The sequence below is a fragment of the Podarcis liolepis genome (genome assembly GCF_965112155.1).
Source record: "Podarcis liolepis genome assembly, chromosome: 17".
NCBI lineage: Eukaryota > Metazoa > Chordata > Lepidosauria > Squamata > Lacertidae > Podarcis > Podarcis liolepis.
This window is the reverse complement of record NC_139571.1, coordinates 36,458,790-36,485,194: the sequence shown is the minus strand read 5'-3', so window position 1 is coordinate 36,485,194 and position 26,405 is coordinate 36,458,790. Positions and strand designations below refer to the sequence as shown.

At 45.9% G+C, this 26,405-nt stretch overlaps 2 protein-coding genes across 7 annotated transcripts in view; one reads left to right on the top strand and one right to left on the bottom strand.

Moving 5' to 3' along the window:
* Positions 1-13,124, bottom strand: part of TMOD1 (tropomodulin 1) — a 39,856-nt gene extending 26,732 nt beyond the window's left edge. For 3 of the 6 annotated variants that reach the window (XM_083481930.1, XM_083481931.1, XM_083481927.1), the window contains exon 1: positions 12,817-13,124. The gene's annotated coding sequence lies outside the window, so the exon portion shown is untranslated. Of the gene's footprint in view, positions 1-2,165; positions 2,184-12,392; positions 12,612-12,816 lie in introns of those variants that run through there. The other 3 variants (XM_083481932.1, XM_083481928.1, XM_083481929.1) reach the window with 3 other exon arrangements.
* A 5,118-nt stretch (positions 13,125-18,242) lies between these two features.
* Positions 18,243-25,955, top strand: LOC310696156 (cystatin-F-like). The gene is made up of 4 exons (XM_083481278.1): positions 18,243-18,851; positions 22,252-22,424; positions 23,417-23,539; positions 25,791-25,955. The coding sequence occupies exons 1-4, from the start codon at positions 18,776-18,778 to the stop codon at positions 25,866-25,868; spliced, it is 450 nt and encodes a 149-aa protein (XP_083337404.1). The 5' UTR covers positions 18,243-18,775; the 3' UTR covers positions 25,869-25,955.
* Positions 25,956-26,405: the final 450 nt, after the last annotated feature.

The window sequence follows — 26,405 nt, the reverse complement described above, 5'->3', positions numbered from 1 at the left end:
TTATATCCCGCCCTCCCCAGCCGAAGCCGGGCTCAGGGCGGCTAACAACAATAAAACAGTATAGCCATCTAAACTCATTTGGTGGTATTCAATTAAGTCATGGGTAGGCAAGCTAAGGCCCAGGGGCCGGATCCAGCCCAACTGCCTTCTAAATCCGGCCTGTGGACGGTCTGGGAATCCACGTATTTTTACTTGAGTAGAATGTGTGCTTTTATTTAAAATGCACCTCTGGGTTATTTGTGGGGCATAGGAATTCATTCCCCCCCCCCAAAAAAAAATATAGTCCGGCCCCCCACAAGGTCTGAGGGACAGTGGACAGGCCCGCGGTTGAAAAAGGTTGCTGACCCCTGGATTAAGTGTTACTCAGAGTAGATCCATTGAAATAAATTAACATGACTAAGGTCGGTCCAGTAATTTCAAAAGGTCTACCTGGAGTAAAAATGAGCTTAATAAAACAGTTCAGGACCGCAATACCTCAAGGCCTGCCTCTTTCCATATGAACCTACCCAGACCCTGAGATCATCTTCTGAGGCCCTTCTTCGTGTGCCTCCTCCTTGAGAGGTCAGGAGGGTGGCAACACGAGAAGGGGCCTTCTCTGCAGTGGCCCCCGCCTGTGGAATGCTCTCCCCAGGGAAAATAAAAAAATTCCTTCCAGTAGCACCTTAAAGACCAACTAAGTTAGTTGGTCTTTAAGGTGCTACTGGAAGGAATTTTTTTATTTTGACTATGGCAGACCAACACGGCTACCTATCTGTAACTCCCCAGGGAAGTTTGCCTGGCGCCTTCATTATACACTTTTAGACACCAGGCAAAAATATTCCTTTTAACCAGGCCTTTGGTTGATCCAATTTACATCCTATGCCCTTTTAAAATGTGGTTTTTTGGGGGAGGCGCCTATTGGGTTGTTGTTTCTATTTTTTAGGTATTTTGTGGTTTTATATCTTGATTATATTCTGTGAACCACCCTAGGACCCCTGGGTATAGGGTGGTATATTAATTCATAATAATAATAATAATAATAATAATAATAATAATAATAATAATAATAATATACCACCCAATGTCATCATCACTAATCTAACTTAACACTCATCTATCACTTGAGGTTGTATTGCTGAACTGTTCACATTCTTAAACATTCATTTATTCAAAACGTTTCTATCCTGCTTCTAAACCAGACGGAAGGGGGGACACAATACTGCCAAAAATGCCAAGAATTTTTTATTATCTGTTTTCAAAGACATTAATCCAGAATCCAAAGAATTCATAACATTTACGCTGGTTGCAACCAGGCTGAATATTTTGCAACAGGGAAAAGCTACCGCTGACCTAAGTTCAGACCTCTGGTATAAAAAATTATTGGAAACACTGCAGAAAAGTTAACTCCAATTCATTTCTTAAACGGTCAATCAAAACCAAACATCTTCCTTAGCATGGCATGACTTAATTTTTTTATATGCAGATAAAAGTAACTCTGTAAGAGGCAGGGTAGATAAAAATCAATGATTTTTTTAAAAAAATCATTTTTTTTGAATTAAATCAGTTTTTTTTTATTTAAATCAGATTTTTAAAATAAAATGCTTTTGGAGGAAAAATCTTTCTAAAGATAGTTTCTGTTTCAGTTACATTATAGTCCAAAGGCTATTCATCAGGAAACAAGGATTTGTTTTAGGTCTTCCATGTGTGCTAAAACTCAGTCTAAGATTTTGTGTTTTTTTAAAAAAATAAATCGTTTAACCACATCAGTTTACAAACATGGGTACATATGCTATAATGTTATTGTTTTAGTTAAATAAATTGTTATTAAGGAAATGGTTATTTTTCTCCTTCCAATAAAGCACAGCAGAAAAGTTGTCCATATATAAACAGTTAACTTATTAAACCTCACAATAATTTCATAATCATCCGTATATGTATTTCTAATACTAGAACTAAATCAGTAATTTTTGATATAACTGTAAAAACTACTCTGAAAATTTATTATATTCCAAAGAGGAAACCTTCATCTGGTTGTAAATATTAAGATGATACCAGCAAGAATGAGTCTTTCTGTAAATAAATAAAAATAAATAAATCAAGTGTTACTGACTAGTGATTTAAATCAAGGCTTACTGACTAGTGATTTAAATCGTGATTTGAATCGATTTGATTTAAATCAAACGTACCCTGGCTGCATCAGCCCAATCTTGCAGGGACAGGCCTGGGCCAAGACAGCTTGTTCCTCCCTCTGCTTTTCAACATCGTGATCTATCACTACATCATGATGTTTGGCTGCTGATACGTCACAATTTTGAAAGGTTGGTTAAGGCCGATATCGCCCAACCTTAATCCTAAACCTCTTCTGCCTTGCAGGATATCTTCGGGAGAAGAAAAGGCTACCGTATTTTTCGCTCTATAGGACGCACTTTTTCCCCTTCAAAAATGAAGGGAAAATGTGTGTGCGTCCTATGGAGCGAAGACGCCATAGCCCCGCGACCCTCTCCCAGCTGGAGAGGTGACGCGCGGCTATGGCAGGAGCCTCTACAGCCCCGTGTCACCTCTCCAGCCGGGAGAGCGCGCGCAGGGCAAAAGAAGCACCCCGTGACCCTCTCCCGGCTGGAGAGGTGACGCGCGGCTATGGCAGGAGCCTCTACAGCCCCGTGTCACCTCTCCAGCCGGGAGAGCGCGCGCAGGGCAAAAGAAGCACCCCGTGACCCTCTCCCGGCTGGAGAGGTGACGCGCGGCTATGGCAGGAGCCTCTATAGCCGCGCGTCACCTCTCCAGCCAGGAGAGGGTCACGGGGGGCTGCTTTAGCCCTGTGCGCGCTCTCTCGGCTGGAGGGGTGACGCGCGGCTATCGCAGCAGCCTCTCCGCTGCGCCTTTCCGCTGCTCCCTGACCTGCTCTTTGGGGCTGGTGGTGGGCTTCCCCCCGCCAGCCCCAAAGAGCAGGTCGAAAGGAACCTGAAGCCTGGAGAGCGAGATGGGTCAGTGCACACTGACCCCTCTCGCTCTCCAGGCTTCCAAGGTAGCCGCCTGAACGCACCTTAAACCGCACCTTGTTTTAGAGCGGGAAAACAAGAGGGGGAAAGTTCTCCCCCTCTCTGTGCAGCGCCTCCTGCCGCTTCACTGAAGGGGCGTTGGGCAGAGAGGGGGAGAATTTTTTTTTCTTGTTCTACCCCCTCTAAAACAAAGTGTGTCCTATTGTCCAGTGCGTCCTATGGTGCGAAAAATACGGTAATTTGGAATGGAGCCCCTACGATGGTTGGATGGTGCCTTGAAGGCCTCCTTCCAGCAACTCCTGCAGCCAACCTGGTGCCAAACGTTTTGCTCTGCTTTCTTTTGGACTACATCAGCGAGGATGAGATGGAGGTCTTGTAATCTAGGCAGCCCATGATCTCCAGACACGCTGCCCAGGCTTGCGCCCCAGGAAGGTCTTAGTTGACCAAGACGCCTTATATGTAGAAATGTAACATTCCATTGATTGAGGGCAGCAGCTTTCGAGCTTAAATGAGAAGAAAAGAAAAGCATCCCAACAAATCCAAGAGGGTTGTTTTTAAACTGCCAGAATGTATGAAAAAAGAAAAGAAAAAAGTCCTTCTACTGCTCAATTGTCCAAACCCCAGCATTGCCATTCCATAACGCTGTGTAGCAGTTTGATTTACAGGGCACTACACCGGCACATAAGTTCAGCAAAAACAAGTTGTAAGTTACAGAGCAATGATTTTTAAATGGTGCAAATATCTCATAAATCATCTGAGTCGCAGCTGCTTCAAATGCTTCTCCCCTTTCTCCCGGCTGGAACAAAACTGTACGACAAGCCAAAGAAAGGCTGAAGACAAATAATGGCTTTGGAGAGAGCTGGAGGTGATTTGCCCAGAATATAAAAATAATTATAATAATTTATTATTTATACCCCGCCCATCTGGCTGAGTTTCCCCAGCCACTCTGGGCGGCTCCCAATCGAGTGTTAAAAACAATACAGCATTAAATATTAAAAACTTCCCTAAACAGGGCTGCCTTCAGATGTCTTTTAAAGATAAGATAGCTGCTTATTTCATTGACATCTGATGGGAGGGTGCTCCACAGAGCGGGTGCCACTACCGAGAAGGCCCTCTGCCTGGTTCCCTGTAACCTCACTTCTCGCAATGAGGGAACCGCCAGAAGGCCCTCGGCGCTGGATCTCAGTGTCTGGGCTGAACGATGGGGGTGGAGACGCTCCTTCAGGTATACAGGACTGAGGCCGAACTAGAGTCACTGCTGTTCCTTGGGCGCACACATGCAGTTACAGTGGTGCCCCGCAAGACGAATGCCTCGCAAGACGGAAAACCCGCTAGACGAAAGGGTTTTCCGTTTTGGAGGTGCTTCGCAAAACGAATTTCCTATGGGCTTGCTTCACAAGATGAAAATGTCTTGCGAGTTCCTGCGGGGTTTTTTCCCTCCACCCCCCTTTTTCCCAAGCCGCTTATCAGCTGATCCTAAGCCGCTAAGCCGCTTAACAGCTGATCCGCTAAGCCGCTTATCAGCTGATCCGCTAAGCCGCTTAACAGCTGATCCGCTAAGCCACTTATCAGCTGATCCGCTAAGCCGCTTAACAGCTGATCCGCTAAGCCGCTAAACCCACTAAGCCGCTAATAGCGCTAATCCGTCAATGGGCTTGCTTCGCAAGACAAAAAAACCGCAAGACGAAGAGACTCGCGGAACGGATTCTTTTCGTCTTGCGAGGCACCACTGTATTTTGTCCCAGCATTATCTCTGTGATCAAAGAGGTTTGGTAAGATTTTAAACCCTGCAAGACCTGATTGCCAGATGAGCACACACTTCAATGGTAACGATTGTGCCAAACCATTGTTCTGCATGTTCCAGTGACCTCCTATCAGGGCTACTGTAATGTGCTTTATATGGGGCTACTCTTGAAGATGGTTCTAAACCAAGACCTTGTTGGTCAAAACGACCTCAATCTCCACCATCAGAATAGATAGATAGGTAAGCTAGGAAACCATTTCACAACTTTTCTGCCAAATACCTGAATCATTGGGCCGCAGACCAGTTTGAAAATCTCTGCTCCAAGAAGCTCAGTGTTATCGTAAAAGGATCTTTTCTCTCTTACCCTGAACACCTTTCCTTATTATTATTTATTAATAGATGAAGGGAACCAACCAACCAGGGGGAAGAGGAAGCTTAAGTCTTGCCTGAAGCAAAAAAGAAAAGAAAAGAAACTCTATAGTATCACCCTCCCACGCAAGAAGGGATGGGCCAACCTGTAGCCCTCCAGATGTTGCTGGGCTCCCAGCAGCATGGCTGGTACAGTGGTGCCCCGCAAGACGAATGCCTCGCAAGACGGAAAACCCGCTAGACAAAAGGGTTTTCCGTTTTTGAGCTGCTTCGCAAGACGATTTTCCCTATGGGCTTGCTTTGCAAGACGAAAACGTCTTGCAAGTGTTCCGATTTTTTTTCGCTCCCCCCCCTTTTTCTAAGCCGCTAAGCCGCTAATAGCCTTTTAGCCGCTAATCTGCTAAGCCTTTAAATAGCCGCTAAGCCGCTAATAGGGTTGCTTCGCAAGATGAAAAAACCGCTAGACGAAGAGACTCGCGGAACGGATTAATTTCATCTTGCGAGGCACCACTGTACTCAAGGAACTAATGGGAGTTGTGGTCCAGCAACAGTTGCGTGTCGAGGTCCCCAAGCCACCCTCAAATAAAACACAATTCAGACAGAATTTTTGTTTAAGGTTTTTGGCATAATTTTTTGGCCACAACTTTATTGATTACAGAATGTGAGTGGTTGCTTAGGCATCGGTTTGCGACTATCTGTTCCCACCTAGAGGTAGGAACAGAACTGACATCCGCAAACCTGCGAAAGTCAATAAGGGAAAACATTTTGGGGAGACAATAGAGCTGGGTGCCAGGCCCTCACCTTTCCCCAAATGCTCCCAGGGGCTCTTGCATGGCCCTAGCCCCTTGACAGGGGTTCGGACAAGAGCGTGGCGAGCCCCTGGATTCCTTTAACGGAATATTCTTGCAGCAGCAGCAGCAGCATTGGAGGGGCAGCCAACCATACCCCCTCCACCAACCAAATTTAACCAATGCCTAACCGCAACCTGGGACGCAGGTGGCACTGTGGGTTAAACCACAGAGCCTAGGACTTGCCAATCAGAAGGTCGGCGGTTCGAATCCCCGCAACGGGGTGAGCTCCCGTTGCTCGGTCCCTGCTCCTGCCAACCTAGCAGTTCGAAAGCACGTCAAAGTGCAAGTAGATAAATAGGTACCGCTCCGGCGGGAAGGTAAACAGCATTTCCGTGCGCTGCTCTGGTTCGCCAGAAGCAGCTTAGTCATGCTGGCCACATGACCCGGAAGCTGTCTGCACACAAACACCGGCTCCCTCGGCCTATAGAGCGAGATGAGCGCGCAACCCCAGAGTCGTCACGACTGGACCTAATGGTCAGGGGTCCCTTTACCTAATCGCAACCTTACAAGTTGTGATGATTTGCCACGCAGTAGGCAAAAAAACCAAATGGCACTGGCCAATCAGCCAAATGGAAAAATTCCTACCAGGCCCCTGCCCCAAAGCAGACGACCCCATGACAGGCATAGCAAGGTCAACGCAAACAGCCCTAAATAAAGGGAGGGTGGGGGGGTGATCCGATGCGCGCAGCGAAGAAAGGCGCAGCTCAACGCTGCGCGCAGGGAATAAATAGCCCCTTGGCCATCAATCATAAATTGCAACATCAAATTCTCCCCAACGACCAAGAGGTGCCCAATAAGATTTGTGGCCATCCAAACTAACCCGCCCAGCAACAGAGGGATGTCTTCTTTGCCCCCACCGCAACACGTGCTCTCCATGAAGGAGAACACGCTTTCCCTAAGACTGCACTAGTCCTTCCCTTTCAGATCAGTTTATCCTATCCAGTCCGCTGTTTGCCGCCAAGCGGATAGCATAAGCACGGCAGAAGGTGCCTCTGGAGCAGCCGGCTCCAAACAACTCCCACAGCTAATCCAAGCCTAAACAAGCATGAACTCAAGCATAGAATTGTAGAGTTGGAAGGAACCCTGAGAGTCATCTAGTCCAACCCCCTGCAATACAGTGGTACCTTGGTTCTCAAACGCTTTGGTTCCCAACCTCCGAAAACCGGGAAGTGCTTCAGTTTTCGAACGATTTTTGGAAGCCAAACGCCCAATGCAGTTGTCGGCTATTGTTTCCGGGCCGCCTGCACCAATCAGAAGCTGCGCCTTGGTTTTTGAACATTTCAGAAGTCAAGTGGACTTCCGTAATGGATTAATCTTGGTGCTTTTGTTTTCGCTATTATTTTGCATTTTTGAGGCTTTTTCAGTTCATTTGTTTTTGTGACTGTGTGGAACCCAGTTCAGATACTGACTGATTGTGTGATTGCAGAAATGGATAAAAGCCCCCCAATCCAAACAATGACAAACATCAGTGCAGGTAAGAAAAATAAGAATTTTATTTTGTATCATCTACAATACTGTCTTATTTATTTCATAGTACAGTACATTGATTATTGCTTTCATTTTATGGATCAATGGTCTCGTTAGATAGTAAAATTCATGTTAAATTGCTGTTTTAGGGGTTGTTTTTAAAAGTCTGGAATGGATTAATTCGTTTTCCATTACTTTCCATGGGAAAGCACGCCTTGGTTTTGGAACACTTTGGTTTTGGAACAGACTTCCAGATAATAAATAATAATAATAATAATAATAATAATAATAATAATAATAATAATAATAATTTATTATTTATACCCATCTGGCTGAATTTCCCCAGCCACTCTGGGAGGCTTCCAATCAAGTGTTAAAAACAATACAGCATTAAATATTAAAAACTTCCCTAAACAGGGCTGCCTTCAGATGTCTTTTAAAAGGAAGATAGCTGCTTATTTCCTTCACATCTGATGGGAGGGCGTTCCACAGGGCGGGTGCCACTACCGAGAAGGCCCTCTTGCCTGGTTCCCTGCAACCTCACTTCTCGAAGTGAGGGAACCGCCAGAAGGCCCTTGGAGCTGGACCTCAGTGTCTGGGCTGAACGATGGGGGTGGAGACGCTCCTTCAGGTATACTGGACCGAGGCCATTTAGGGCTTTTAAGGTCAGCACCAACACTTTGAATTGTGCTCGGAAATGTACTGGGAGCCAATGCAGATCTATTAAGTTTGAGAACCAAGGCATCACTGTACAGGAATCTCAATTAGATCATACATGACAGATGGCCATCCGATCCCTACTCAAAAACCTCCAAGGCAGGAGAGTCCACCACCTTCTGAGGGAGTCCATTCCACTGTTGAGCAGCTCTTACTGTCAGAAAGTTCTTCCTGGTATTTAGTTGGAATCTCCTTTAACTTCCAAAGTGTAAACAAGATAGCCCAGTATTACTGTTCCTATATCAAAGCAAGATGGAGTGGTTTGATTAAGGCCACCAATCGAGTTTTTGAAAGAGGAGAGAGGAATGCAGAGACCTCTCTGGTTTGCACCCCAGCCTTTCAGCCACAACATCACATGTTTTATATATAAAACCGTCTGCAAATGTCATAATGGTGGCATGTAGCTGCAGTCACAATGGGGATTTCTCCCCACTCTCATTATTACTACAATCTGGAGTTTAGGTGGGAAGGACCATGTCCCGTTAAACAGTTGTGTAGAAGAGGAAGCTCTGGCAGGTGCACATTTTGTTCTCCCTAAACAAGGTGGATTTGATTTAAATCAAATCAATTTAAATCACTAGTCAGCAAGACTTGATTCAAATCATTCCACCCCCCCCCCCGAAAGTCTCATTCTTCCTGGTATCATCTTAATATTTACAACCAGATGAAGGTTTCCTTTTTGGAATATAATATGTTTTCAGAGTAGTTTTTACAGTTATATCAAAAATTACTGATTTGGTTCTAGTATTAGAAACACATAGACTGATGATTATGAAATTATTGTGAGGTTTAATAAGTTAACTGTTTATATTTGGACAACTTTTCTGCTGTACTTTATTGGAAGGAGAAAAATAACCATTTCCTTAATAACAATTTATTTAACTAAAACAATGACATTATAGCATATGTATCCATGTTTGTTAACTGATGTGGTTAAACAATTTTTTAAAAACAAAAACTTTTAGCACACATGAGTTTTAGCACACATGAAAAACTTTAAACAAATCCTTATTTCCTGATGAATAGCCTTTGGCTATTGTAATGTAATGTAACTTTGTAATGTAACTTAAATAGAAAACTATCTTTAGAAAGATTTTTCCTCCAAAAGCATTTTATTTTAAAAATCTGATTTAAATAAAAAAAATCTGATTTAAATTTTTAAAATCCAATTTTATTTTATTTTAATCATTGATTTTTATCCACCCTGTCCCTACACAATACAGTTGCACCTCCTGGAACATCTCTTATTTACAACAGATTAAAAGAGAGGTTCTGTCATCTGCTTGACATCTGATCACCTGTACCACTAGGCTCAGGTGGCACAGTATGCCCCTCCTCACTCATTGAGAATCCTTCTAGTGAGAAGGTGAAGAAAGGTTCCATCATCTCAAGGCCACCCCCCCCCCGAGATCCTTGTCTTTATTTAAGGCTCAAAGTGCTTCCTAGAAAGTTTGCTGCTTGCCCTCTTTTTATCAGTCCTGGTGCTATTAAGAGCAGTTTGACACACACCCAATCAGCAAAGAAGTACCGTATTTTTTGCTCTATAAGACTCACTTTTCCCCTCCTAAAAAGTAAGGGGAAATGTGTGTGCGTCTTATGGAGCGAATGGAGGGATCACTGCTTTCGCTGCGCAGCGATCCCTCTTGTTGTTCTGGCTTCTGAGATTCAGAATATATTTTTTCTTATAATAATAATAATAATAATAATAATATAATTTATTATTTATACCCCGCCCATCTGGCTGGGCTCCCCCAGCCACTCTGGGCGGCTTCCAAAAGAATATTAAAATACTATAATACATCAAACATTGAAAGCTTCCCAAAACAGGGCTGCCTTCAGATGTCTTCTAAAAGCCTGGTAGTTGTTGTTCTCTTTGACATCTGGTGGGAGGGTGTTCCACAGGGAGGGCGCCACTACCGAGAAGGCCCTCTGCCTGGTTCCCTGTAACTTGGCTTCTCGCAGTGAGGGAACCGCCAGAAGGCCCTCGGAGCTGGACCTCAGTGTCCGGGTAGAACGATGGGGGTGGAGACGCTCCTTCCAAAATACCGGACCAAAGCCGTTTTCCTCCTCCTTGTTTTCCTCCTCCAAAAACTAGGTGCGTCTTATGGTCTCGTGCGTCTTATAGAGCGAAAAATACAGTATTTTCCTGCTGCTTGTCTACACATTAGGAAAAAACTCCACCTGGTTATAATTCCTGTGCACTAGATTGCTGTTAAGGTTGTCAACCATTCTTCCAGGTCCTGCTTCTATGCATTTAACAGCAACATGATTTGCAGCCATTAGCAGGTGAGAATGTTTACGCTCATGCCCTAAAACAAAGGTTTGCTGATTTCTGCAAATGAAGCAAATGCTAAAAAAAAACGATGACCCATTTAGTCCAGCACCGTGCGGTCAACCTATGGAAAACCCACAAGGAAGATCTGAGCACAGGAGCTTTCTCCCCTCCTGTGGCATCCAGAAACTGGAATAATATAAAGGAATAGGAGCAAGCGAGGCTGTTTTATTTTGGTCAGCTGGGAGACGTTAACTGGCAAGAATGCTTACGCCCTTGCTGTTCTCCTTTTTAAAGGAACACTATTGCAAAAGTGTTTTTTGGGACGCGGATGCCGCTGTGAGTTAAACCACAGAGCTTAGGACTTGCTGATCAGAAGGTCGGTGGTTTGAATCCCCGCGACGGGGTGAGTTCCCGTTGCTTGGTCCCTGCTCCTGCCAACCTAGCAGTTCGAAAGCATGTCAAAGTACAAGTAGATAAATAGGTACCGCTCCGGCGGGAAGGTAAACGGCATTTCCATGTGCTGCTCTGGTTTGCCAGAAGCAGCTTAGTCATGCTGGCCACATGACTCGGAAGCTGTACGCCAGCTCCCTCGGCCAATAAAGCAAGATGAGCGCCGCAACCCCAGAGTCGGCCACAACTGGACCTAAAGGTCAGGGGTCCCTTTATCTATTGCAAAAGTAACAAATTGGGCTGTTTTCTTCTGGTCAGCTGGCAGCTCTGGTTGTTACTGTCAACGAACAGGAGCACATCTGAGAAAACTGGCAATGCTGGCCTGCCAACCATTTCACTGCGTAACATTCCCTCTTGCAGCATGGCAACCCACCCACTTCATGACTCACTGTCTTAGGTTATTGGGGATTGCATAAATTTTAAAAAGGCAAAGAGAAACTGTCTCTGATTCTGGCATAAAGAGCAGGAGGTTCTTCTTTTCCTGGGTCAGGAAAAATAGGATGAAAGTCCATCAAACAGCACAGTTTCCAAAACCAAGGATTCGCTGCCGCATCCAGAAGTGGTCAAAGCAACATACTTAACAGTACCAATGTAGCTGTATGGGCCCCAAGATGTGTACCTCACATGCATCACAAAGCCACATGGTTTCTGGGCACAACTAGCCTACTGTGCATAAACAAGATTTAAAAGCCTGAAACATGCTTCAAGACAAGTTGCTGGAAACATACAATTCAGCATGGTCCGTTGCCCATTTTGGGATGCCAAGCAGTTACAGAGTCCCCTCGCCCAAGTTCTCAAGCATGTTGTTACTGTACGTTAACAGACTATTATTGGCCAGCTTATTGTCAGGACACTGAGATTTATTTAGAAGCGTCCCTTCTACACACACAGAGAGAGAAACTTTGCACTGAGTTGGGCAGAGGCACCCAAAGGGTTGCCAACAACTTTCCTCCCGGCCCTGCTTGCTCGTCTCTTGCAATGCCCAAAGCTTTTAAGGTGGCAAGGTCCACCGCCCATCCAACCCACTTATCTCCCTGTCAGAAGAGGAATTGGGGAGGGGGAAAGAGAGTCACCTGCCTAGCTCTTTGGCGCCAGGTTGCTTCCTGAAGAGGTCCAGGAGGAGTTTGGATAAAATGTCCGAAAGGAGACCATTCCAGACCCTCCGAGTGTCCCTATTTTCCAGGGACAGCCCCGGATTTACAGAATCTGATTTGATCCCAGAACGTCCCTATTTTCATCAGAGAAATGTCAGAGGCTATGGGGTTATGAGACCCCCGGACCAAGGAGATAAGAAATTATCCTCGCTGGGGCAACCTACTAAGATGGGCAGGCATATTATTATTATTATTATTATTATTAGCCTCCCCATCTTACTAGGTTGCCTTAATAAGTTTTTATAAGTGCTGTAAGCTGTCCAGAGTGGCTGGAGAAACCCTGCCAGATGGGTGGACATAAAAATAATAATAATAATAATAATAATAATAATAATAATAATAATAATAATAATAATAATAAATTTAATAGGACGTTCCTATTTTTACCGGAGAAATGTTGGAGGGTATTGTCATTCCAGGGTCCCACTTTCAGGCAGGCTCCGTCCGGGTGCGCCTCTCGCCCTGCTACACCCCAGCCAAACCTAGCCTGGTCTTGCCATTGCCACACACGCGTCAGGGGCCCCACTGCTTTCGCACGAGCCAAGGGGCTCCCGAATTCGACGCGTTGGGGGGCGTCGCCTCCTCCCTCCCTCCCTCCACGCAACAGCGGCAGGGAGGAGGACTCGGCTATTTATAGGCGCTCTGCTGCTGCGCCCGGCCGGTCCCCGGTGGTGACCGCGGGATGTTTTGGCCACATATGGCTTGGCGGGCTGCCGCCGGGTCTCTCGGACATAGGTGGGGTCCGGGGGGTGTCCCAAGCCGGAGGGGGGCCCCCAGGCCTCCCCACACCCCGCCCCGCCCGCCTCGGTACCTGCTGCCGCCTCCCAGGCCGTGGCCCTGCCGAGCGGTGCGCCAGGAAGACGCGCGCCGACTGCCGCCGAGACGCGCGCCGGGGACAGGCGCGCTCTTAAAGTTGCGCAGGAAAGGAGAGCCCGGGGGGGGGGCTCCTCCCGCCGCCTCTGTCAGTCATGCGGCCCAGAGGATGGCGGAAGGGGAAGGCCGCCCACCCCCACCGACTGGCTGGCTGGCAGGCAGGATCCACCGAGGAAAGAAGGGTGGATCTTCTTCCCAGCCACCGGGGGTGGGAAGAGGCAAGGAGAGCCTGGAGAGGGCGATTCCACTGTGGATCGCTGGCGGGGAGGCGAGATCCGCCTCTTATACAGTTACCTGGGAGCATGGGCGTAGCTAGGATTTATGTTGGGGGGGGCAGGACACCCACCTGTCATCAGTGGCGTAGCGTGGGGGTGCAGGGCGCACCGGGCGCAACATCTGGGGGTTAGGGTTAGGAGGCGCAAATCCACGGGTTAGGGGCCGCAAATCCACGGGTTAGGGGGCGCAAATTACTTGCCTTGCCCCCGGTGCTGACAACCCACGCTACGCCACTGCCTGTCATCATCCTCTGTCTAGCAAATTCGGAAAGAAATGTCTCCACAAGTTGTTTTAAATGTTGTTTTGACTCCAACGGCGCAGAAGAATCTGTCCAAACCACTTTACGATTTCTGCTTTTAGTTAAGTGCCTTGATTTATTTGCTCGATTTAGATTTGCCCCCCCTTGCCTACGCCCATTTCTGAGGAGTTCCTAGGGGCCGATGTCCCTTCGCCCCCCCCATGAGTAGCTAACACCCCCCCAATAAATTATTTGAGGGAGCCATCCCCCCCAAGTTGATGGACATTAGCATTCAAAAAGTGTGTGTATGCTGCGTCATGTGCTTAATTACGCGGGGATTACCTGCCCCACCCCCAAATGTGCTCTTCAACTTGGCACCCCTGCTGGAGAGGGTATACCCACCCATCGAAGCAACAAATCGCCCCGGGTTCAACAGACCTCTCTCTCTCTCTTCCCCGCCACTTTTAGGTGTTCACAGAATGGCAACCGCGTGGTCGAGCCTATCTATGCCGCAAATCGTAAGTGTGCAAAGGGGCGTTTAGAAAAAACCGGGAGAAACGCACGTGGTTCCGGGAAGACAATAAAAACACAGAAGTGGCTATTTAACTCCTTGAAGGGAAAAAAAAAACAGCCGCGGAGTTTGTCGTTATCCGTGTAACCTCTAGGGGCGCCATTCCCCCTTTTTCCTTTCTGCTCCTGTGGCTTTTAACTACTGTACAGTTGAATAAAATACAATAAAGGGCTTCTGTAAAACTGCAGCCTGTTAGAACAACTCCGGTCGTTTGCAGACTGTCAGCACTTAGTCCCGATCTGCCACCCACCAAAACTTCACCAATTTTAATCAACCACTTGTTCTTCCTTACATCTGGGGTGTTGTTGATCCCATTGATCTGAGTTTATATATTTTTACTGGAAAAGGAAAATTATCAGCAAAGGCATGATTTTTAATCTGCAAATGAGTTATGTTTAATACCTGGTAGAAATATATAAGACTTTTTGTGGTGCAGTTGATCCCAGGTTTATATTTATTTATTTATTCAACAGAGGGTTAAAGGAGTTTTGATAGTTACATTATATTCCTAACATAGGAGAGCAGGTGGTGTTGTGGTCTAAACCACTGAGCCTCTTGGGCTTGCTGATCGGAAGGTCAGCAGTTCGAATCCCTGTGATGGAGTGAGCTCCTGTTGATCTGTCCCAGCTCCTGCCAACCTAGTAGTTCGAAAGCACACCAGTGCAGGTAGATAAATAGATACCGCTGTGGTGGGAAGCTAAAGGGCGTTTCCGTGCACTCTGGTTTCCATCACGGTGTCCCGTTGCACCTGTAGCAGTTTAGCCATGCTGGCCACATGACCTGGAAAGCTGTCTGTGGACAAACGCCAGCTCCCTTGGCCTGAGATGAGCACTGCTACCTCAGTTGCCTTTGATTAGACTTGACCGTCGAGGGATTCTTTACCTTTTTTAAAAAAAACTTATTCTTAACATACCCACCAATGAATTATTTTCTCTACTCTCCCATCTTGTCTTCACAATCAGCCTATAATGTAAACTAAGTTGAGAGCAATTGGCCTAAGGATACCTAGTGAGCTTCATGATTGAGCAGGGATTGAATATGCTTTCCTCCCAGATCTCATCGACTTTACCACACGGATTCTCAAGAACAAAAATTAAAAAGCAAGCCGTGTATAATATTTGCAACTGTTATTTAAATGCTACCATTATTGGTTGCCTGCTTTGCTAGCTCCATGCAATTAAAATGTTAGAATTTCCAAAAAGATTATTATCACACTCTCCTTCTCCTTCTCCTTCCAAGCCCCTTCCAAGCCCTTCATGCTCCAACCACCATCAACGCACCATTGCAAAGGGAAATTTGCTTCTGCTGGGCAGTGGGGATGAATGGGCACCTCTACAAAGAAGGAGATCATGTGCTCATTCATGCATCAGCTGATTTCCCTACCTGAGGACAAATGGCTACATAGCTCGTAGGTTATGGAACTGACCCTGAAACTGACCCCAGAGACCCTTAACAAATTGCCATGTCCAGAATCGATTGAGGGAAGTAATGTGTTTTGAATGTCCTGTAAAGGTATAGGGTGGGAGTCACCTAATGAGTCCTTTCAGCAGAAACCCTGCATATGGAGATTTGCTTGTGAAATGGAGTGTCCTCCCTTCTCTTCCCCGCTGCCCCCTGCCTGTGTGTTCCTCCCAAATGGCTCTGGGAGGGTCAGGAGAACCCCCGGAAAAGCTTGCTGGGATGCAGTCTCAGAGAGGAGGGACTGTTGGACAACTTGTGCTGACAGAACATTCAATAATAACACAACACTGAATTGCTCCCAAAGGGTGTACACAATCTCAAGAAGCACTTTTCAGACAAAAGATGTGCAATAGCTCTAGACCGTGTGGATTACAGGCAACTGCCCATTTGCATGGGGGTTGCGTTCAGGGACTTCGCGCGTGTTGGCGGACCCTGTTCCCCCCACCCCACACCACCCTGCCCTGTCCCCATCTCGTTCCACCCCCTTTTCGGGCCACTTCCAGGTCCACAGAGATGAGTGTCTGACGGTCACACCTCAATCGGATGCACGTAAAATAGTCGTCGCCTGTACATTTAAAAACACACACCAGCATTCAGACTCCATTGATTCTAGACTAAAATGTGTGCATGCAGTATCAAGTGTCTGGAGTGAGAAGCAACTGTTGTCCTTTTCAGCTGTGCCCCAGATTGCAGCCTGTTTATTTTGTTCCATAGAATTCAATGGGGGCCCCTGAGTCCCAGGCATGGGCGTAGCCAGGATTTTTGTGGGGGGGGCAGACTTAACTAACCTCAGTTAAGTATTTTTATTGATTTAGGGGGGCACCTGCCCCCTGCCCCCTTGGCTAGACCCATGATCCCAAGCCAGCCCCCCTTCCCATAGCTTTTTCCTCAGCCCTTTTTCATGGTGGTCACTTGAGAGTGTGATGGGTTAATAAATGCCAAGAAGTGATGCGCATGCCTCCCCAATCCAACATCTTCAGCAGCAATCCTAAAAACATGAAGGTGTAAGGCCCATAGAATATACCAGGACTAATTTCTGAGTAAACACACATCTGTTTGCAGGTTTATTCAAGTGTGGGTCAAGATGAAATGGTGAGGGAGTTGCCTTAATAGTAAGATGATGAAAGGAACAGTTTGAAGCACACTTATTTATTTCCAGTTGATCTGAAATATAATGGAATGCAAGAACAGCAAACAACTCCCATAGGTATGGAACCCTAGAGGGCCACAACGCACAAAACAGATTTGGAAAATGTGGCTTTTGGGGAGCGGTGCACAAGAGCCCAGAGCAAGAACTTTGGGCCAAGGATGGTCCTGAATCAAGTTTCTCAGGAAGGGTAACAGTGCCCCCTGGTGAACTGTGCTTGCCTCAACTGAGCATAGAATGTTTTGCTTCACTTGTCCTGTAGGAGAGCCAGTACGGCTTCAGAAAAATTGCCTGTATTCTTTGTAGAGGAGAGAGATAAGTGTAATAATAAGATAGATCATGGGAGTCACTCTTTCAAGATCAGCAAGAGAGCCTCTAGTAATATATGCATTTTCATGCACAATTCACCGTATTATTTGCATTTTTTTGTACACATTACTTGGCTGGAGAATTTGGGGGGAAATGTGCACAGTAAAAGAAATTCACACAAAAATACTGATCATTTTTTTCAAAATGAGAGAAAAAAACAATTTGCAAACTGATGTGGAAATGTGGAGAACTTAAGAATAGGAAAATGAGAGAGTGAGAGAAACAGAAATTGACAGATTTGCCCACCGCTAGTAGTGGTCTTATAGGAAAATTTACAATTGCCGAGTGGTATGTGATTATATGGCGCTGGAGGAGACTCTTGAGAGTCCCATGGACTGCAAGAAGATCAAACCTCTCCATTCTGAAGGAAATCAGCCCTGAGTGCTCACTGGAAGGACAGATCCTGAAGCTGAGGCTCCAATACTTTGGCCACCTCATGAGAAGAGAAGACTCCCTGGAAAAGACCCTGATGTTGGGAAAGATGGAGGGCACAAGGAGAAGGGGACGATAAAGGACGAGATGGTTGGACAGTGTTCTCGAATCTACAAACATGAGTCTGACCAAACTGCGGGAGGCAGTGGAAGACAGAAGTGCCTGGTGTGCTCTGGTCCATGGGGTCACGAAGAGTCGGACACAACTAAACGACTAAACAACAACAACAACGTGATTATAATTCATGCTCAAAGCATGCGTGGCTACAATGCACCTATGCCTTTTCTGCATGTGTGCATAATCCTTTCTTGGTGAGTGTCAAATCCCACGGCCTTTAGAAATCGACGCAGAGTGGGAGGAGCTCCTCAGGACTGGGATTTTGAGGAAAGAGGGATCTTGGGAGAGTTGAGTGTTATGTACTGAAGTTCTCACCCTGGGCCAGCAGGGGGATACTGTAGATAGTTTTTACTCAGGTCCGCATATGCAAATAAGGAATAGAAAGTGACGTTCAGTGATTGGATAGTTACAGAAAGTTGTTACTGTTGCTTTGTAGTGGAGCTCTATATAAGCAGGTTGGCTGAACCCTTCAGTCAGTTCTGTTCTGGCCTGTGAATAAACAAGAGCTGTTTGAAGAATTGCTGTGTCGTCTGATATGTTCACCCACAACTTAACATTGAGAACTCATAATTCCTTCGTATCTCTTGTGACTGCCTCTCATTAGTGAGGAACCTAGACGGAAGACTGCTCTGTTTCCAAACTGCTTTAATAATTTTGTGCATTTGGGACACAAATATTTCACATCCGTGTTGGCTCCAGTAAGGTCCGTGTTATGAATGCCATCTTGGATATTTCTGGCTTCCCACCCTTATCGCAACACCACAGGACTAGAACCATGTTCTAGAACTATCTCCTTCGTTCTAGAAGCATTGGTGAATACCCGGAGCAGTGGAGTCTGCAGGGAGGGTCGTTGGCAGGGCGAAAGAGAAATGGGTATACTTGATCAGGGTCTTGGCTACACCCTTTTCTATTACCTAACATAGCACAACTTTTTGCATGGCTTGAATGACTGAACTCCCCCCGATGTTCTTTCTGAACTGCCTCTGACTCCTTCTACCTGCCCATTTTGGATCTGACTTCCCTTTTAAAAACAAACAAACAAACAAACCCTGTTCTGCACGAAGTGCTAACATCACCCAGAGTTCTTCAAAAAGAAACTTGCTAATAGATTTTGCAAGGGCCAATGAGCGGGACAGGAGATAGCGATCGAGGCTTTTTTATACAGTATGCTCTTCTTGACCAATGAGAGTTCCTGAACAGACAGTGGAAACCCCACTTCCTCTGCTAGGTGCAAAAAAGCAAGTGTTTGAGTCAAGCAGCCCTCGTCTCTTTGCTGGAAGGTAGAAATGGTGTCCATTGGGTGGAGGAAAATGGTTTTTCTTTGCTGCCTTCTTCTCTGCAATGTGGCCAGGACTTCAGCTGGTAAGATCAGAAAACAGCTTTAGTATTCTCCCATGGCATTTGCAGGTGTGTGTACAATATTGGGTGCTTACACACAATGCACTTAAAGCACATTTAAAATGCTGTACATGGGTTTCCCCCCCAATAATCATGGGAACTTTAGTTTCTTAAGGGTGCTGGGAATTGCATCTCTGTGGTGGATAAGCTACAGTTCCCATGATTCCTTAGGGGAAGCCATGCACTTTAAATGTATGTTGTGTACGCAGCCATTATCAGTTGAGACCACTACTTTTTATTGAAGTCTAAGAAACAGGGTTGCACTGGGTGGAGAGTGTGTGCGATTGAATCAAGGACTGTAACACCCTTGTGAAAGAGAGGCTGTTGCAAGGTTTCCTAGTGGCAGTTAGGTCAACTTTAGATTTTCCAGTGTTTTATCTGAAAACGGGATTACAGACGCCACCTGATGCTCCTTTGCAAACCCTCTGAGACAGAGGTTCAGCACGCAGAACTCCCTTCCCAAGCCCATGACATCTTCCATGCATGGAAAACTTCTTTTGCTAAATAGCTGGATGCCAGGCTGCGCTTAAAGGTTAAAGATCTGAGCTGAAAACTTAATGTTAAGTGGGAGGGGGGGTGTTGGTTTGTTTTTGTTTTTATTGTGCATTTTGTGTTCTCTTATTTTCATTTTTATGTTGTGAATTGGTCTGTGATCTTTGGATGAAGGGCAGGATACTACTGATGATGATGATAATGAGGTTCTCTCTTTATTCAGACATGAATGCACAGAAAAAGCAGAGTCTCACAAAATGCCTGCTGTTAGATAAACCGAAATCTCTCTTTTTCCATTGTGGTTTATATTCTGAGTAGCGAAGAAGCTAAGGGTGTTTTCCCCCCTCCCGTTATTTGATTAACACTGGTGTGTGTGGGGGGGGTGTTGTTTTAGGTGTTTCTCAAGGCTATTTACTGTAAAATGAATAGGCAGCTGTTTTCAACATTTCTGGAAGGAGCTGCACTGATGTACATGGAACTGTATTTTTAATACTAGCAGTGGGATGCCAGCCAAAGGGTGGGAATATTTGAGAAATTGTCCAGCTTGGCATTCAGAGTGAAAAAGAAAAGGGGGACAGAAAGAGAAGACCATGGAAGACCATGGAAGAAGATGGACCTACTAACTAACTGCTGCTATCACAGTGACCACTGTGAATGAACACATCATTCATGTGCCATTCTCAGTTCCCCATAGGCATCCAGTTATCCAGTTGGCTTCAGTATGTTGTGAATGTGTGTGAAATTTCAAACCACTTCCCCTCTCGCTCTTTACAATGTGCATATAGCCTTCTCTGCTGGGAATGTGCGTGGAATTCGGAAACACTTCCTCTATTGCTCTTCCTCAATTGCATTTCTGTCTATCCCTAACAGAGCTATACACACATTCTGAAGTGCGGTAGATTATTTATTTCATTCCATTTATGAAATGCTTTCTACAAGCAAATCTCAAATCAACGCAACAATAAAAGCATCAAGAATTTAAAAAAATTCAAGTCCAATGCACATACAGACTGGGATAAACGTCTCCACTTGAGTGATTTGGACACATGTTCACAGCGTGCAACATTCAGACACACTTGCTGAGTGAATAGCGCAACGTAAGAGTGTGTATCCCCCCCCCCCATATACTGTGCATGCTAAGTGACCCCCCTCCTGGCATTCATGGACACATGGCAAATGTCTGGAGGAAGGGGCTTTGCACATACACCTGTACATTTGAAAAACCCCTCCCTACAAATGTTTGCATTGTGCACACAGATGCCAAGGGAGGGGCTGCTCAGCATGTGTGGTGTCATGTTTGAGGCTACTCAGTGTGTCCCTGCTTTTGTGTGCAGCTAGTTCACAGAGCCTAGGGCTTGCCGATCAGAAGGTCGGCAGTTCGAATCCCTGCAACAGGGTGAGCTCCTGTTGCTCGGTCCCAGCTCCTGCCAACCTATAAGTTCGAAAGCACGTCAAAGTGCAAGCAGATAAATAGGTACCGCTCCAGCATTTCCGTTCGCTGCTCTGGTTCACCAGAAGCGACTTAGTCATGCTGGCCACATGACCCGGAAGCTGTACGCCGGCTCCCTCGGCCAATAAAGCGAGATGAGCGCCGCAACCCCAGAGTTGGTCACGACTGGACCTAACGGTCAGGGGTCCCTTTACCTTTACACATGCATGTATCACCTAATTTCTTTAGCCGTGATAAATCTGTACTTGCAGTGATCACGTGGTTAATATGAACGTATGAACCGGCCCGTACTGTTCAAGGGAGAGAAACTGCACAATTTTTACCATGCATTAATCCAGACAATTGCTTTTTTTTCACCACACAGTTGCAAAACCAGGACTTTGTGGGTTGCACCGTGTTACACACCAGTTACACTGCCAGAAACTTGACCTATTGTTTAAATGCACTGCCGTATCAAGCTTTCCTTTGGAGAAAGTTTGCAGTTTTGACACTCTCTTGTCGTGTCCTGTGAGTCAACTGCTGATTGCAGAGTAACGATAAACCACAGGGTGGGTTTTAACTGTGAGAGAAGGGAAGAAGCTGCTGGTTCCCCTCCTCATACGACATCAGCTTTGAAAGCTGTCAGTTTTTCAGTCTGAGTTCGCCATACAGCAAGCTTCTTCAGTAAAGTTGGAGGCACCAAAAGGTAGATTTTGGTGGTGTTGGGACTACAGGTGGTGGCCATTTTGCAAGAGAGTTGCGTTGCTGACCCCCGCGAGCATCAGCAGAGAGCCCTCTACCCCCGCTCTGCCCCCTTTTCTGTCCACTTCTGGGGTCGGTGCAATGCACGTGCGCACGGTCGCACATCAAACTAGCCATTGCCTGTACAGAGGTACCTCGGGTTAAGAACTTAATTTGTTCCGGAGGTCTGTGCTTAACCTGAAACTGTTCTTAACCTGAAGCACCACTTTAGCTAACAGGGCCTCCCGTTGCTGCCGTGCCGCCGCCACGCGATATCTTTTCTCATCCTGAAGCAAAGTTCTTAACCCGTGGTACTATTTCTGGGTTAGCGGAGTCTGTAACCTGAAGCGTCTGTAACCTGAAGTGTCTGTAACCCGAGGTACCACTGTATTTCAAATGAATGGCAAGCTAGCACCTTGGGCAAACCCACAAAGCCCTGTGTAGTTAAAAACAAAACAAACAGCTCTGGGCCACATTTCTCTCACAAAACTATTTGCCTGGTTCGCAGGGGCTGACTCCAATTGTAATTTGTGTTGTGGTCAAATTTGCCCCCACTTTCATTCAAATGATGAATACATTTCCAAAATAGGGAGGTGGAGGTGTGAAATTCCAAACCTAGCTGATATGTCACAAGGTTATTTCCATGTGTCAGCTGGACAAAATTTCTAAATAATTATTTATTTGTGAATTTTGCTTGTACAGGTAGCAAGAGGCATTTGCCCAATTCAGCCATAAAACCTGGATCTCCTATCACTGTCAAGACCAACGACCCAGGAGTTCAGAGAGCTGCTAGGTTTGGTGTTTACAGATACAACAACAGTTCAAATGACATCTTTCTATTCAGAGAATTTCGCATAAACAAAGCCATGAGGCAGGTAAGGAAACTCCGGCTGTTATGGCAACAAGTTCAGCAATGAAACGAAACCTGTCATTTTCTGGTGCCAATGCGAGATGAAATATTCCCGTAAGTCACCTCACACTCAGGTGGAAATATCACTGCAGTGCGTCTGAAAGTCACACTGTTGAAGTGAGCTATTATGACTTGCATCTTGGTTCAGCTGCTGCTTTGCTGATGGCTAAATAAGCCCTTCTGGAAGGTCTACATTTCTCGTGCAACCACAAAGAACACCATCTTCTGGGCTGCCACCACCCTGAGCTTCTGCAGGCCCCTTCTGTTGACCTTGACACCAGAGTTGTTGTTCTCTTTGACATCTGGTGGGAGGGCGTTCCACAGGGAGGGCGCCACTACCGAGAAGGCCCTCTGCCTGGTTCCCTGTAACTTGGCTTCTCGCAGTGAGGGAACCGCCAGAAGGCCCTCGGTGCTGGACCTCAGTGTCCGGGTAGAACGATGGGGGTGGAGACGCTCCTTCAGATATACTGGACCAAGGCCGTTTAGGGCTTTAAAGGTCAGCACCAACACTTTGAATTGTGCTCAGAAACGTACTGGGAGCCAATGTAGATCTTTCAAGACCGGTTACTAACATGAACATATTGAATTAGGTGCAGAGAAGAACTGGCTGCAACCAATGCAGCTGTTTTAAGAGGTTATATATGATCCAAATGGAACCCCAGCTAGTAACCGCGCTGTTTCATCACCTTCTCCCAATGTAGTCTCTGGTCAAACAGGTTTAACAGGTTTTTGTCCTTCAAAACCAATAATCAGAGATAACAGTAGGATGAATATACAAGCAACAGGCACCAACATGCCTTAGCAATATGCCTCCCACTTGGGTGGGGTGGGGTGGAAATATAAGGCCTTTGAAAAAAATGTTATCTTCCCTTCCTGCTCCCCCGGTATATAAAAAGTTCCCTCTATCTCTTCAATTTGCCTTACTATGTCTGGTTTAGTGAAATTTGATCTCTCTAGGTTGTGAGAGGGGTGAAATACAAAATCGATGTTGATATCTGCCGGACAGTATGCAGCAAAAGGATACATCCCGAGCCCGACTTGGACAGATGTGATTTCCAGAGGAAAAAGACACTGAGACAAGTAAGATGTGTTCCGATTTCTCATTGGTTTCCTAATGGACTAACGTGGAATGTTACGGGGGACTCAGCTACATTAGTAAAGAAAAAGCGTTTTAAATGCGTTAGAACACTGTGACACCAGATGGCGCTGTGGAGTTCTGCCTTTTGGCAACGTGATTTCACATTACGAGGTTTACAACACGTTTTCCTGAACCCCCCCCCCATGTGTCTAGATTCAGCCAGGATCTGATGTGCTATCCATATTGCAGGGAGGCCAACTTGAATAAAATGGGGCGGGGGGAGGTAGGCCCTGCCCCACATAACTGAACACATTATGTGGTGCAACACATCATTTGAATGGCACTGCCCATCAACTTTGAGAGACCTGGCCTCCTCAAACATTTTATTAGGGGAGCCAAAGGGACCTTGGCCCCTAGGAATGGACTCCTATGCATATTGGTATCTCTTCACTGGTGACTTAGCTGTGCCCATCTTTATCAATGTCCATGAGTCTAGAAGTGCAAACATTATATTTATAACTTAAATGTAGGTAAAATAAGCATAGTGACCAATATAAAATGAAAAAAACCAAAACCCTGAAGGGCAGCAAGCTGGGGAAGGCCGGCTTATGTCATAACCAAATTTGCTGGTTTTTAAGATGCCACAATAATTTGTTGTTTTTGCTGCTGCAATAAACTGACATACCTACTCCCGGGAGTGATAAATGGGGCAGTGGGGAGAACCTATTGTTCTCCAGATGTTGATGACACAGATTCCCCATCCCAGTTATAATTCAATAAGTTAATAAGGGAAGCCACGTGTAAAAAAACCATACTGTAGATTTCAAATTCTCTATCTCTTCAGGAAACACTTTTCACATTGACTGGTGTGCTGCAGAACTCATACACATGGCAAAGAGTGCCAGAGAACATGATTGGTTCATGCAGCACGCAAGCCAAGGCGGCTGGATGTGTTTCATTGCATAAATGTATCGCATGCTAAATTCATGTTGGGGAGACAGCTGTGATTCTTACCTCTCCAAGGTCCTGATGGTGCAATTTTTGTTACATGTTGGGAACCTTAATGTCCGAGAGCCTTGACATTACCTTCCACCTTCAAATCTGGGAGCTTTTTAAAAAATATAGTGGTACCTTGGAATGCGAATGGAATCCTTTCCGGAAGTCCGTCCAACTTCCAAACATTCGGAAACCAAGCCGCGTAAGCCACGTCGGATGTTCAGGTTCCAAAGAACGTTTGCAAACCAGAATTCTCACTCCCAGGTTTGTGGCGTTGGGGACCAAAATGTTCGACTTGCAAGGCATTTGCGAACCAAGATACGCCTGTACCTTTCACAGAATACCTTAGGTAATGTAAGAAGCACTGGGCAATATGAGAGGAACCTATACTATGGCTCCTTCCTAGTGCTATTTTTCCTAGAAAAAGAGGTTCCAGAACTCTCTGGTTCTTTTATAACGGCAATGGTGCCCACCTAAGAGGTGTCAGAACTGAGTTCCAGCAAGTTCTGGCTTTAAAAAGCCCTGCTCCATCCTATTTCTGCATTAGTTATGTTGCGCCCAGGCCTGATATCAGCACTAGACACCTTCTGGCACCTGCCCTGAGCCTCTACCCCCACCCACCAAGCAGTGAGCAGCTGCAAATGGCCATGATGGATTTCCCACAATGCTCTGGGGTGACTGCGTAGGAGAAAGTTGTACAAGGGCACTGTGGAAAATTTGAAATGGTTGCTGCTGGTGGTCAATCAGGGGAGGTTCTACTGATGTAGTGGAACGAAGCCACAGAAGGCACTTTGTCAAAGGAGCGTGGCCTTCGTTGCTCCCCTGTGGCCTGGGACCTCTAGCCCTGCGCAACATGAGAAGTCGTGCAGTAGTGGTGACATCATGAGAGCAGCGAGAGACTCTTCCCTTGCTGATGCAGAATCTTTCCCCACGTAATATATGGAGCTTATCAGATAGCGAAAGCACTACAATAAAGGCTGTCGTTTCCTAAGCCAGAGCATTGCAAGAGGCCTCTGTCTTTTATCACGTTGGGCATGAGGCCAGAGTAGGGAGTTGCGCATGAATGTTGCAGGAGCTGCGGCCACATCTCCTTGCCTTGGGGTTGTCAAAGAGGAAGGTGGAATAACTGTGAGCTCCTTTTTGAAATACCTGCTCAGGATATTGAACAAGCCATCGGATAATGACACAGGTCAGCTTTCTAGATTTTGACACTGGGCTGATTTTAATATTCATCTTTCTCCTTTCCCCCCTTCTCAGACATTCAGATGCTATTTTGAAGTTTGGATCACCCCCTGGCTGCATCAAGTCGAAGTCCCAGTCTCCCTCTGTCAATAACCTCCCCCTAATACAGGCAATGGACTCTGTTTTTGTAAATGTTGTTCTGCGACAAAATCGTCAGTAAAGATGTTGGTCTGTAAAGAATTGTATGTGGTTTTATTGGGTTGTCACTGATTAATTCTGCACCCTAGAGGTGAAGTCGGGCAAATGTTGGGGTGGGGGAAAAACTGCAAAATGGGTGGCACAACTGGAGGAAGAAGGTTCAGTGCAGCTAAAAGCAAATACACCAAACAGGGCAGGGGTCAAGCAAAGGACTAAACAGGCAGCACACCAAGGAGATATACGGTAAGCAAGTGCTGTTAACCATCCTGCCAATGGCCTCTTCCTTTTACAAGGGCTAATAGAAGACTGAAGGTTACATCACACGCAAAATCTATTATACATGTGACGGGAGAAGACTTGTGTTTTGAAATGTGGTTCTGCCTCATAACTCAATAAAAAAGATTTATATATATATATATAAAAGAAATGTTGCAGGCAGGGCCAGATTGAGGTTTGATGAGACCCTAAGCTGCTGAAGGTAATGGGGCCCTT

Excerpts from the sequence above, each read along its gene's own strand:
- LOC310696156 (XM_083481278.1), top strand. The coding sequence starts at position 18,776 with ATGGTGTCCATTGGGTGGAGGAAAATGGTTTTTCTTTGCTGCCTTCTT. Across the intron at positions 22,425-23,416 it reads TAAACAAAGCCATGAGGCAG|GTTGTGAGAGGGGTGAAATA; the intron begins GTAAGGAAACTC and ends TGATCTCTCTAG. Across the intron at positions 23,540-25,790 it reads GGAAAAAGACACTGAGACAA|ACATTCAGATGCTATTTTGA; the intron begins GTAAGATGTGTT and ends CCCCCTTCTCAG.